Raw genomic sequence first — 12135 nt, forward strand, 5'->3', positions numbered from 1 at the left:
GACCTCTGCCAGGTGAAAGCAGCCTCAGGCCTGCAGGGCCCCACCCTGGTAGGCCAGTGCCGCCCACGCCCATGTGGACACTCAAGGTGGCTGCAGCGGGAAGTGGGACCCCCCTCCCTCTGTCCAGCAGCAGCCCTGGCCACACCCCCAACCCCAGCAGGCAGAGGTCACTGTGGGCAGCACTTTATTGACCACCTGGGCCAGGGTAGCTACCCTCACCCTGAGGGCAGCCGAGGAGGCCCCATGGGGGCAGAAGCCTTCCCAGGGCAGGAGGGGCGGGCAGGCGGCCCCTCCCGGCACTTGAGGCCCAGCAGGGCAGGCGAGCTCTGGCTGTGGACAGTGAGGAGAGGCTGGGTCCTGGGAACCCTCAGGCCCCAGCGCTCGGGGCCTCGTGGTTGAGCACATAGTAGTCATGGACGTACATGAGGACGGCCACCGGCTGCCCGATGATGAGCGTCAGCCACACGGCTGCGTTGCCGTAGTTGCCCCGGAAGAAACGGCCCACGATCCAGGCCAGCGGGACCTGGGGACACAAGGGCTGCGTCACGGGGACACGGCCCCAGGGTTGGCTGTTCCAGGTCCCAGAAGCAAAGTGGGCCAGAGGGAGCTCACCTGTGCCATCATGCCGGTGAACGCCCAGAGGCGGAACATGCGCAGGGGGATGCTCACCAGGTACTGGGTGGGGAAGGAGGGCGTCAGTGTCCGCCAGGGCCAGACCCTGGCCCAGGGCTGCGGTGGGGCACCCCGAGGAGCACTGACCTCGTGGAAGAAGGCCGAGGCCAGGAACACCCCCGTCCTGGCCACCCACCTGCTGCTGCCCTGCCGCAGCATTGGTTTGTAGAAGTGCCTGCGGGGAGGGAGGCCGTGGGACGGGGTGGGGGGGGGTGGGGGGGGTCCGAGCCTGCCCCACGCCCACGCCCAGCTACCTGCTGCACCACTTGTGCACAGGGATGTTCCAATTCTGCCAGAAGTAGGTGACAGACTCCGAGTTCCTGGAGGTGAGAACGAGGCTGCTGGAGCACGTGCAGCCCCTAAGCCCCGCCCCCAGAGCCACCCCAAGGCCACCCACCACCAGTCCCGGTAGAACTGTCGGTCTCCGAATCGCATGAGCTCCCCCACGGCGTTGAGGCAGGAATGGAAGAGCCAGTAGAAGAAGATGAGCCAGATGAGATGGTTGGGGACCTGCAAGGAGAAGGGGCTCCAGGCTCCAGAAAGCCCACCTGCCGCCCACCCGCCCCACCCGCCCCACTCACCGCCAGCTTCAGCAGCCGTTCAACGATGCGGGAGTAATCCATGTCCTGCCAGGAGAAAGGCTCCCTCAGCACGCGGCCGCCCCCACCCCAGTCCCCGGAGCCCGCCCGCTCACCTTGAAGGGCTTCATGGAGTTCCGGATGGTGGGGACCATCCACTGCAAAGGGAGACACAGGTCAGCTCAGGCTGGCTGGGCCCCCGCCCCCCAGGCCCAGGCCCACGTACCTGCTGGATCAGCCCCACCTGCAGCTGCGTGAAGAAGAGCTGGAGGAGGAACCAGACAGCGCCTGAGCCCCAGTCCAGGGGGTCTGCCAGCCCGGGGAGCCACCCTGCCCCCCGCCTCACCATCTCCAGGAGCCGGCGCAGCAGGAAGCGCTTCCGGATGCGTGGGGAGCGGGGGAAGTTGAGCTCATAACACAGAGTGGGGGCGAAAAGGAAGTAGTAGAGATCTGGGGTGAAAGGGGGAGGCGGGGGCTGGCACCCTCACAGGCCTGGCCCGCCCTGGCCAGGCCCCACCCAGGCCCCACCGCCCCCAAGCCCTCACCACGGTAGGTCAGGTTGTCGGGGTAGCTCACGGTGCACTGGCCTGCGGCCCCAATGGCCTTCCCTGCAGAGACTGCAAACGGGCCAGAGTAGGCCATGGCTGCCCCGCCCCCGCCCCTGCCCCCGCGGGCAGCCCCCGCCCCCGCGGCCCTCACCAGCCTTGGCCCTGCGCTGGCGGCACCACAGGTTCACATCTCGGTAGGAGAAGAGCTTGAGGAAGAGGATGGTGTGCACCGACAGCGCCAGCACGGAGCCCACTGTGGAGAGGCAGGCTCAGTCTGGTGCCAGAGGCGACTCCGGAGCAAGGCTGGCCCGAGCCGGGTGGGGCAGGCGCACCTGGGGTGATGGACTCCACCAGTAAGGCCACAGCCGCAGGGAAGCAGAGAACGGTGGCCAGGTTGGCCACGTGCAGCAGCAGCCCCACGGGCTCCGTCAGGGCACCCTGGGGTGGAGACGGCGCGCTCAGCCAGAGCTGCCTCTAGGAGAGGGCTGGCTAGCCAGTGAGGAGTGCCACGCCGAGGGCCGAGGGCCAAGGGCCGTGGGAGGCGAGGACAGGCCCTGCTTACCACTGCCAGGCGTTTCTCAACCTGGAACGCAGCCACGGCAAAGACATTGGCCACTGAGGACAGAAGCACCACAGGGCGGGCTCAGGGCACAGTGGGCCCAGTCCCCGCCCGAGGCCCTCCTTGGAGCCCAGCTCACCAATGACCAGGCACGGGGCGGGCCAGCTGTAGGGGTCCTTCAGGAACAAAGACACCACCTGGATGGGGTCCACCAGGATGCCATACCTGGGGGCAGGGGATGGGGGCCTGAGTAGCTGGGGGCAAGGCCTGGGCTGGGGTGGAACCTGAGCGGGAGTGAGGAGGAGGCCTGTGGGCCTGGAAGGGTACTCACTTGATAAGGTTTTCCAGGAACAACCGTGCATTGCTCAGGATCTGAAAGACAGGAGGGCCCAGTGCGGGCAGTCCTGGCACAGCTCCTGGGCAGCAGCCTGGCTCCTGTCTAGCCTCCATGCCAAGCTCTGGGGCCCACTACCCACCTCACCCCAACCACTCCACCACAGGGGCAGAGAAGACACCAAGAGAAACCGCAGAACCAGGCACCAGCTGCCTGGAGCCACGGCCAGCAGCACAGTGACCACCCGCCCCAAAGCACACGCCAGAGCCTGCCCACCAGCCAGGCCAATCCCAAGTGTCCAGCCTGTGGCAAGAGACTGCGGCAGGGAGGTGCAGTCCTAGGGGTGGGAGAAAGATACTGGCCAGAGCTATGAGGCGCAGGGGCCTGGGCCTGGAGCTCTCCGAGCCCCAGTGTGGCTTCTAAGATCTGAACCACAGCAGAGACTGCAGGCTCGAGCCTGGGGCCAGGCCCTGGCCTCCCTTGACCCCATCTCACAGGTACTCTGGCGAGCCGGGCCCTGATGCCACTGACCTGTCTGCCCAGAGCTCAACTCTGCGCAACAGAATTGACAAGGACTGCGGAGGAGCCACACACGCTGGGGTCAGGGGGCCCTGCCTGGGGGGGCCCACGGAAGGCAGGGGCCGGCGCTGTGGCATAGCAGTTAAAGCCACCACCTGCAGCGCCGGCATCCCATATGGGCACCAGTTCCAGTCCCAGCTGCTCCACTTCTGATCCAGCTCTCTGCTATGGCCTGGGAAAGCAGCAGAAGATGGCCTAAGCCGTTGGGCCCCTGCACCTGCATGGGAGACCTGGAAGAAGCTCCTGGCTCCTGGCTTTGGATCAGCACAGCTCCAGCTATTGCAGCCAGTTGGGGAGTGAACCATCGGATGGAAGACCTCTCTCTGTCTCTCTCTCTGCCTCCTTCTCTCTGTGTGTTAACTCTTTCAAATAAATAAATCTTTAAAAAAAAAAAAAAAAAAAGAGGGTCCCGGGTGTTGTGGGAGAGCAGACAGTGCTGCCCAGGCTACCCCAGAGCCCCTGCTCGGGCCCGAGAGCCAGCCTGGCCAGAATGGACACACCATCTGTGGAAGCCAGGCTGCACTGGGCTTCCTGTGGCCTGCCTGGCCAGCTTCTCAACCATCAGGCCATCTCTGGGCCGAGGATGCTGGGGCCCTCCCAGGGCAGCTGGCAGGGAGTGTGGGCATGCGCGGAGCAGTCACAGAGGCCCAAGAGCTCCTCCAGGTGAGGACCGCAGGTCTCAGCCACATGGGCTGTGCGCGGTAGCCACTGGTCCCAGACAGGCCTGTGCGCCCCGACCTGCTCCACAGGCTGCCCCTTTGAGCCCGGACTCCAATGCTCCGGAGTGCACCAGGTCTGGTATGTAGTACAGGTGTCCATCAGTTCCTCCCTACAAACTCCTGGGACCCAAAGAGAGAGAGGCTGGCCAGGAGGCCTGGAGGGCTTCCGCCCCCGAGGGTCACACGGCAAGGCACAGGGACATTCACCAGCTCCCAGAGAGGCCTCGTGGCCCAGAGCGCCGCCTGGCCGTCCCCTTACCCTGAAAGCCCACAGCAGCCCAGGCGGCCACAAGGGAGCCTTGGGCCCTCAGGGCAGTTCACAGCACAGAGGCCTGGAGCCCTGGGCACACCGCTCGCCCTCCCTCGCCCAGCGTGAGCCCCTCTGGTCACTGCAGGGACTACCCCTGTGCGGCCCCCACTGCCCCAGCCTCCTCAGGGCAGCGTCAGGTCTCACGTGTCCCAACCCACGGTCCTGCACCTGGGGACACAGCCTGTGCCCAGGCAGACGTCAGCTGGCCCTACTCACCAGCATCACCACACACCAGTTCAGGATGCCACGGTAGTTGCTGAAGCCACTGTCAGAGCTGAACAGTGAGTCCTGCAGGCGGTGGCATCTGGTGAGCGACAGGCACCTGGTGAGCCGCGTGGGCAGGGCAGGGCAGGGCCCCAAACCAGGATCCACCCCCCCCCCCCCCCGCAGCCCATTTACAGATGGGCAGAGAAGCCGGCGAGCCCACCGCAGCCACAGGGCGGGCGGCGGCAAAGCTCTTGGAGGCCTGCCCTGCAGGCAGCAGGAAGGAGCAGGTCACGGGCAGAGGCCCAGGCACCTGTCCCGGGCTGCCCAGGCTTCCGTGCGCTTGGGTGCCCGAAAGCAGGAGGCCACACCTCACTCTCCAGGGGCACTCGGGCCACAGAAGTCCACTCTGGGGGTCTGTGGGCTCACCTGGCACCACTTAGCACTGCAGGGACGGGGGCTGAGGCTCAAGTCCACCCCGCTCAGCTGGCCCAACGTGCCAACAAAACCTCCCCACTCGGCCACACGTTGGGACCGAGGCAAGGGCCAGCCCAGCGCCCAGCTTGACACAGCTTCCTGGATGCAGGAGCACCACCCATGTGCTTACGTGTCCTCTCCCTGAGCTCGGGGCAGGCCCCCAGTGAAGGCCTCCATCAGTGCCGGGGTGGACACCTGGCCCAACAGAGAGGCCACTTGGGTGGCTGGGGCAAGGTCCTGACCCAGCCCCTGGCAAGCTCAGAGCGGCAGCAGCTGCACCCCACTCTCCCTCCAGGCAGCCCCGGGCCACGTTGAGCAAGGCCCGGGTTTTGTAAGAGGCCACACGGCCTCCCCTCCTCCCCTCCCTCCCACAAGCACCCGGTGCTGCTGCCTCCAGGCGCCCCTCTCCACACAGCCCTGCGCCCACCCGGCCCCCAGCAGCACAGAGATCGCACACCCACCTGCCCACCTCGGGCTGCAGCACCAGGGCAGGCAGCTCGGCCTGAGCTTCCCCTGCACACACCACGCACACACCAGCTCCTTCTGCACCTGAGCCCCACCCCCAGAGCCCAGCAGCACGGGCTGGGCAGGGCAGCCTTCGCGCTCGCGCTCACGCGCGCGCCCACTTGCTGTTGCCAGAGAACCACCGAGCTTCCCGCGCCACTCCTGAGCACGGCTGTTCCACACCGCGACCACCACCGAGATGGCTGTGGCCATCTCCCACGTCACCCCTGCTTCGCTTGCTGGGCCCTCCCCAGGCCCCCCCTGCACACGCCCAGGCCCCTCCAGGGCTCCTCACCAGCCCTGCCCCTAGCACCCCTCCGTTCTCAGCCCGGCTGCCCTCCCCACCAACATGCCCGAGGCCCTGTCCCCAACGTCCACAGAACTGCAGGATTGCCAGTGCAGCCAGTGGCAAGTGGGCTAGAGGGCAAGCCACAGGGAGACGCGGACCGGGCAGCTGTGCAGAGCCATCTTTCCCACCCTCTCACCCACTGGACAGCCTGCCCGCGCTTCTGTGCCTTGCAGCTGTCTCTCACCCACTCCCCAGCCGAGCCCCTTCTAACCCCTCCCCCACCCAGGCAGCACAGGCGGCAGACACACACACGGCTCTACTTCCAAGTCGGGCCTCACCTGCAGACCACACGGTCCAGCCCCAGGGCCAAGCAGAGCGAGGACGGGGCAGAGGGCCAGCTCCCCCTGCTGCCACCCCACAGCCCTGGAGTGCGGGGCTCACTGCACCCCGGCACCCACGGGGCTGCGGAGCCTGGCAGGCCACAGGCTGAGCAGGGACGGTGCTCTCACCTTGCCACAGGGCAGAAGTGAGCTCATGCCCAGCGCCTGACCGGGCTGCCCAGGCCAAGGAGAGCAGGAAGTGAGGAGGGGGAGGCAGGCGCTCACAGAGCGACCAGGAAGGGAGAGAGGAAGAGCAGCCACAGGCCCGGAGAGAAGGGACACAGACGGCGAGCTGAGCCCACAGAGAGGGCTGCCCCGCCAGCAGCCCCGAGCCCTGTGCAGCCCAGGTCTGAGTGACAGGCACACGGAGCCACAGGTCACCCCAGGTCTGGGGGCAGGCACAGAGACACAGGTCACCCCCAGGTCTGAGGGACAGGCACAGAGACACAGGTCACCCCAGGTCTGAGGGGCAGAGACACAGGTCACCCCCAGGTCTGAGGGACAGACACACAGGTCACCCCCAGGTCTGAGGGACAGGCACAGAGACACAGGTCACCCCCAGGTCTGAGGGACAGGCACAGAGGCACAGGTCACCCCAGGTCTGGGGGGCAGGCACAGAGACACAGGTCACCCCCAGGTCTGAGGGGCAGGCACAGAGACACAGGTCACCCCCAGGTCTGAGGGGCAGGCACAGAGACACAGGTCACCTCCAGGTCTGAGGGGCAGGCAGAGACACAGGTCATCCCAGGTCTGAGACACAGGCACAGAGACACAGGTCACCCCCAGGTCTGGGGGCAGGCACAGAGACACAGGTCATCCCAGGTCTGAGGGACAGGCAGAGACACAGGTCATCCCAGGTCTGGGGGGCAGGCAGTGACACAGGTCACCCTCAGGTCTAGGGGGCAGGCAGAGACACAGGTCACCCCAGGTCTGAGGGGCAGAGACACAGGTCACCCCCAGGTCTGAGGGACAGGCACAGAGGCACAGGTCACCCCAGGTCTGGGGGGCAGGCACAGAGACACAGGTCACCCCAGGTCTGAGACACAGGCACAGACACAGGTCACCCCCAGGTCTGAGGGGCAGGCACAGAGACACAGGTCACCCCCAGGTCTGAGGGGCAGGCAGAGACACAGGTCACCCCAGGTCTGAGACACAGGCACAGAGACACAGGTCACCCCCAGGTCTGGGGGCAGGCACAGAGGCACAGGTCACCCCCAGGTCTGAGCCACAGGCACAGAGACACAGGTCACCCCAGGTCTGAGGGGCAGAGACACAGGTCACCCCCAGGTCTGGGGGGCAGAGACACAGGTCACCCCCAGGTCTGGGGGCAGGCACAGAGACACAGGTCACTCTCAGGTCTGGGGGCAGGCACAGAGACACAGGTCACTCTCAGGTCTGGGGGCAGGCAGAGACACAGGTCATCCCAGGTTTGGGGGGCAGGCAGTGACACAGGTCACCCTCAGGTCTAGGGGGCAGGCAGAGACACAGGTCACCCCAGGTCTGGGGACAGGCAGAGACACAGGTCACCCCAGGTCTGGGGACAGGCAGAGACACAGGTGCTGGGACCCAGGAGCGGCGGCTTCCCCAGCAGGCCCAGCTCTGCCCGGGAGACCAGACGGGGACAGGGACCGGGCTCTGCTGGCTCTCGCACTCGCCTTGCCCCAGCCCACACCAGGACACAGCAAAGGCTCACTGGCCAGTGCCCAGCTGGACGTGGCTGCCCCCTGCCAGGCCCGGGGCCCCATCTCACACAGAGGCCCCGCAGCACCCCTCCCAGAATCCACACCCCCTCTCGGGCAGGCCCCGCCCAGGGGAAGCTGCACCCCTCTCGGGAGGCCCCCCGCCCCCGGCGCCTTCGTGGCCGCCTCGGCGACCTTTGTCCACACTGCTCCGCGGGGTTATCTTATCTCCCCGGTGAGCCGTGAGCACCCCACGGGCAGGCTACAGCGCCCACTTCCTCCTGGCCCCCCGGCTGCCCCGAGGACCCTGGGCCACATGACGGCAGCGCCAAGAGCCTGAGGGTGCCAAAGGGCCAGAGCCCGGGCCGTCGGTCCTCCCTGGCGGCCCGGGCAGCAGGACGCGCGCCCCTCCCGCCCTCAGAGCAGGGCCCCCTCCCGGGCAGCCCCGAGACGCCCCCTATCCCGGCAGCTGCGGGTCCAGCCACGGGGGCGGGGGAGCCAAGCGCGAGGCCGGCCCCTCCGCGGGCCTCCGCACCTGAGGATGCGCTCCGCGCCACCTGGCCGGCCACCTGGGTGACCTTGGCAGGTGACCCTCCCCCGCCAAGCCCGGCCTCTCCCCGCGGGGCGCACCCGGCGGGCTGGGGTCGGGCGCGCGGCTACCTCAGCTCCCAGTGGCCGTCGCCCACGTCGGCGTCCGCGTCCTTGTCCGGGGCCGGCGTGTCTCCCGCGGCGCCCACGTCCGGGCCCGCCGCCCCGTTCCGCACCTCCTCTTCCGCCGCCGCAGGCCCGCCGCCGGCCTGGCCCGAGGGCCGCGAACCGGTCCTCCGGCGCCGGGAGCCGCCCGCGCCGCCGCGGTCGCCCATGGCCTCCGCCCGCACCCTGCGGCCCCCTCGTCGTGGCCCTCCGGGCTCGCAGCGCCCGAGGCCCGCGGCCCCGCCTCCGGACCCTCGGCAACGGCCGCCGCCGCCCCCTGCCGGCCGCCGTAGCCCGCCCGCGTCGCGCGCTTCCGGCGACGACCCGCGGCACCGTCGCCTCCGACCGCGCGCGCCTGCTGGGCAGGCCGCGCGCGCGCCCATTTGTAGCCCGCGGCCGGCGTGGGCGGAGCCCGCGGGCGCGCGCGGCGCACCCTGGGAGTTGTAGTCGCGGCGCGGCGGCGAGCGAGGGGCGCGCGCGGGGCTGCGGCGGTCCGGCGAGGCGGCCGAGGACCTACGGCGTCCGCGGGGCGGGCCCGACAGCCGAACCTCTCGCCCGCTGTTGTAAACGCTGCCACGTGCGGCGGGCGTGGCAGACGACGCCCCCGCTCTGCGCCTGGGGCTCCGGGGAGAGAGCGCGGAGCACGGCGGCCACGCCGGGCCGAGCGGTCGGGTCCCCCCGCAGGGGCTGGCCAGCGGCAGTGCGGGGCCGCTTTGGAGGCGGCTGTGTGCGTCCACGTCCCAGCTCCGAGCCGCCAGCATGACAGTGGCCGCGGGAGTTGGGCGACCGGAGCCGGGGCCACTGGGGAGGAAGGTCCGGCTGGGCCAAGGGCCGAGACAGCGGGAAGGCCAGGCGGTGACCACCAGCGAGAGGAGCCCCACCGCCACCGCGGGGAGAGGAGGGCGGTGGGGCAGGTGAAGCCTGTGGTGTCCTGGCCAGGACAGGTCTGTCTGCTGGGAAGTTACAGGGCAGAGGGTGAGGCCCCACCAGGGGGTCCTGCCGTCCTGGTGGAATGGAGCAGGTGGGGGGGGGTGCCAGCCTGTGGCTTCACCTGTGGCTCCTCCTGGCCTTCGGCGAGGTGGGCTCAGACTCCTGCAGCTAGGCGGCATGAGAGGGAGGGTCTGCAGGAGAGCTGGGCCCCGGGCAGCGGCAGGGGTGCCTTCACCCTGCAGGCTGTCCCACTGGCTGTGCGCTCCAGAAGGGGGCACTCACCCCTGCAAAGCCGCCTCTGCTGCAGACCTGGCCCCGGCCCCCTCCCCATGCCGCTGGCTGTGGGCAGCTGCGCTGGCCCCTGCAGGGCTGGCCTGGTAGGAACTCCCAAGCCCCAAGACTGAGGGCTCTCTCCGCTCAGGCCTGCCTACCTTCTCGCCAGGCTCTGTGGCTGGGCAGGATGTCCCTGGCCCTCTGCCCTTCCCGTCCACCACAGCCTGGTCCTCGCCTCCTTGACTCTGTGCAGGGTTCTGGGTGGCCCCGGGCCCAGCCATGCTTGCAGGTGGTTGGTGTGTGGGGTGGGGGAGCACTGCTCTGGAGTCTGGGGTCGGGGCGAGGGCTGCAGACTGCAGGCAGAGGCCAGACTTCAAACCCTCTTCAGTCCTGGGTCTTCCACCAGCACCCCCGGCTCTCAGGTCTGCCCGGCTGGTGACGCTGTCCAGGGAGGACAAAGGCGCCTCAGGCCGGGGGACCTCCCCCTCCCAGATGCAGCGCCCAGCCTTGCAAGGGGCCAGCCCGCAGACCCTCCCCTGCAGCCGGCCCAGCCCAGGACACACCAGCGTGAGGCTCCGAGTTCTATCAAGAGTGGCATTTATTCTCCTTGTGGAGGTGCGGCGCTCCGGGGAGCTGGTGCTATTGTGCTTAGGAAGGAGGTCTGTCCGTCCGTCCGTCTGTCCGGCCGGCCCAGCCCCAAACGGGGGCGGAAGAGGGGCCGGCCCGAGTAAAAATCCCGGCGTGCTCCGGGTGGGAATCTGTACAAGGCGGCGGGGCGCAGGCGGGGGTGGGGGCGGGGCGGGCCGGCGGCCACGGCCCCCACCGAGGGCCCCGCACCTCGGGCCCTACTTGTAGAATAGTACAAAACAGGTGCTAGCTAAACGTTCCTTCTACCTGAATTCGCTAAGTCGGTTATTGTGCTGCTTCGTTATGGGGGCGGGAGGGGGCCCATGGCTTTCCACGGCGGCGGGGTGTGCGGAGAAGCGGGGGCTCCGGGCGGCCCACGGCCCTCGGGCCTTCTCCTCAGGTAGGTAGACAGGAGAGTGGGATGGGGGCGCCTGTGCACGCGACTGCGCGCGGCGCAGGCGGGCAGGGCCGGGCTGTGCGGGCACCGCGCCTGGCGAGGGAGGGGGTTCGGGATGTGGGCACCGCGATGCCGGACCTGCCCCTGTGGGCACAACCGAACCTGGGGCTGGGCGCGTCAAGCACTCAAGAGTGCGCCTTGCCTCGCGAAGGGCCCTGGCGCAGGCTGGACTCGCAGGGCCACGCGGGCGATCGTCCTGCCTGAGCAGAGAACGCGAGGCCCAGATCAAAGGCAGAGCCGGAAAAGGCCCCCGGACGAGAGGAGGGGCGTCTGGGCCCGGGACCCCGGCCTCCCTCTGCATCTGCGCGCGTCCCTCGCCCCGCGGGAGCCGCTGGGCCTCCGCGGTGGTCCTGCACTTCCCCGCAGGCCGCCGGGTGCCTGGCGCCCAGCAGGTGCCCACTGAGCGGTCGGTGAGTGATGGGCGACTGAAGGCGGGGTCTTGGGTGCAACCGCCCCGCCCCTCCGGGGCCGAGACCCCCGCCGGGCTCTGCCGTGGGAGGGGGCGGGGAAGGGGGTAGAAAGTCCGCGCGGCCGGCCCCGCGCAGCATCCCTGATCTAGGGGCCTATGGGGCGGGGCGGGGTGGGGCGGGGATACCTGATTCTCAAGAACTAGAGGCGGCGGCAGCTTCGCATGCAGTGCGCATTATTGCTCTATAGTCGGCGTCGGACTAACTAGGGGGCCAGGGGAGCGGGCAGCCCCGGGAAGGGTCGGGAGGAGGGGTGGGGCTGCATGCAGTGACGTCACAAAGGCGGCGGCCAATGGGGCGGGCCCTTGGGGCGGAGTCGCCGCCGAGGCTTTGGCATAGACGGGCGAAAGTTGGCAACCGAGTGGGGCGGGGTCCGAGGCTCCCCCGGGACCGAGCCCGAGCCCGGCTAGGGGTGGGGACACTGATCCTGGACTCCCGAGTCCCCAGCGTCGGCGGGGAGGATTAGGGGGTGGGGGATCCGGCGCCCCCTCCCTGACCCGAGTGCAATCCGTTCATAAATAAAACTAATACAGGAAGGAGCCCCGACGCGTCCGCAACCCCTCGCAGCGAATACAGAGGTGTGTGGAGGGCAGAGCCGCGCCCGCCTGCCGGGCCCGGAATCCGTCCTCCAACACCACCTAGCGCCGCGGGTGCGCGGGACGGGGCCCCGGGGCGGGGCGGGGGTCTCAGGGGGTCGGTGAGTCCATGCGATTCGATATGCGTCATTATTATTCCGTGTGGAGGACAGAGCCCCGGGAGCTGGGCTGGAAGAATTCGGATTTCGCAGAGGATGCGAGGAGGGTGAGGGTGGGAGGGCGGCTCGGACCGGGCCCCCCCGAAGGGGCCCGAGGGAGAG

General features: G+C 68.9%; 1 protein-coding gene across 3 annotated transcripts; it reads right to left on the reverse strand.

The window, feature by feature from the left end:
• Positions 1–167: 167 nt before the first annotated feature.
• Positions 168–8880, reverse strand: DGAT1 (diacylglycerol O-acyltransferase 1). Of its 3 annotated transcripts, XM_051831193.3 has the most exons (17): positions 8493–8880; positions 4516–4603; positions 2689–2729; positions 2497–2582; positions 2361–2413; positions 2131–2236; positions 1950–2051; positions 1796–1867; positions 1597–1700; positions 1477–1515; positions 1367–1408; positions 1254–1298; positions 1070–1182; positions 927–992; positions 760–847; positions 613–675; positions 168–523 (listed from the first exon to the last, which is right to left on the reverse strand). In XM_051831193.3, exons 1-17 carry the CDS (start codon positions 8693–8695, stop codon positions 368–370), a joined length of 1467 nt encoding a protein of 488 aa, XP_051687153.1. In that variant the 5' UTR covers positions 8696–8880; the 3' UTR covers positions 168–367. The 3 variants fall into 3 exon arrangements, with proteins under 3 accessions (XP_051687153.1, XP_089192647.1, XP_089192648.1); XM_089336521.1 differs by lacking the exon at positions 2497–2582 and having other exon boundaries at positions 8493–8862; XM_089336522.1 differs by lacking the exon at positions 2497–2582 and having other exon boundaries at positions 8368–8521.
• Positions 8881–12135: the final 3255 nt, after the last annotated feature.

The sequence above is a fragment of the Oryctolagus cuniculus genome, chromosome 6 (genome assembly GCF_051225735.1).
Source record: "Oryctolagus cuniculus isolate XC-2025 breed Fujian yellow rabbit chromosome 6, ASM5122573v1, whole genome shotgun sequence".
NCBI classification, from domain to species: Eukaryota; Metazoa; Chordata; class Mammalia; order Lagomorpha; family Leporidae; genus Oryctolagus; species Oryctolagus cuniculus.

What these genes read in the sequence shown, in the direction of transcription:
- DGAT1 (XM_051831193.3), bottom strand. Translation starts at nt 8,695, where the DNA reads ATGGGCGACCGCGGCGGCGCGGGCGGCTCCCGGCGCCGGAGGACCGGT. An exon ending in GACGGCCACTGGGAGCTGAG is followed by an intron (nt 4,604 to 8,492) that starts GTAGCCGCGCGC and finishes GTCGCTCACCAG; the next exon opens with ATGCCACCGCCTGCAGGACT. An exon ending in ACTGGTGTGTGGTGATGCTG is followed by an intron (nt 2,730 to 4,515) that starts GTGAGTAGGGCC and finishes CCTGTCTTTCAG; the next exon opens with ATCCTGAGCAATGCACGGTT.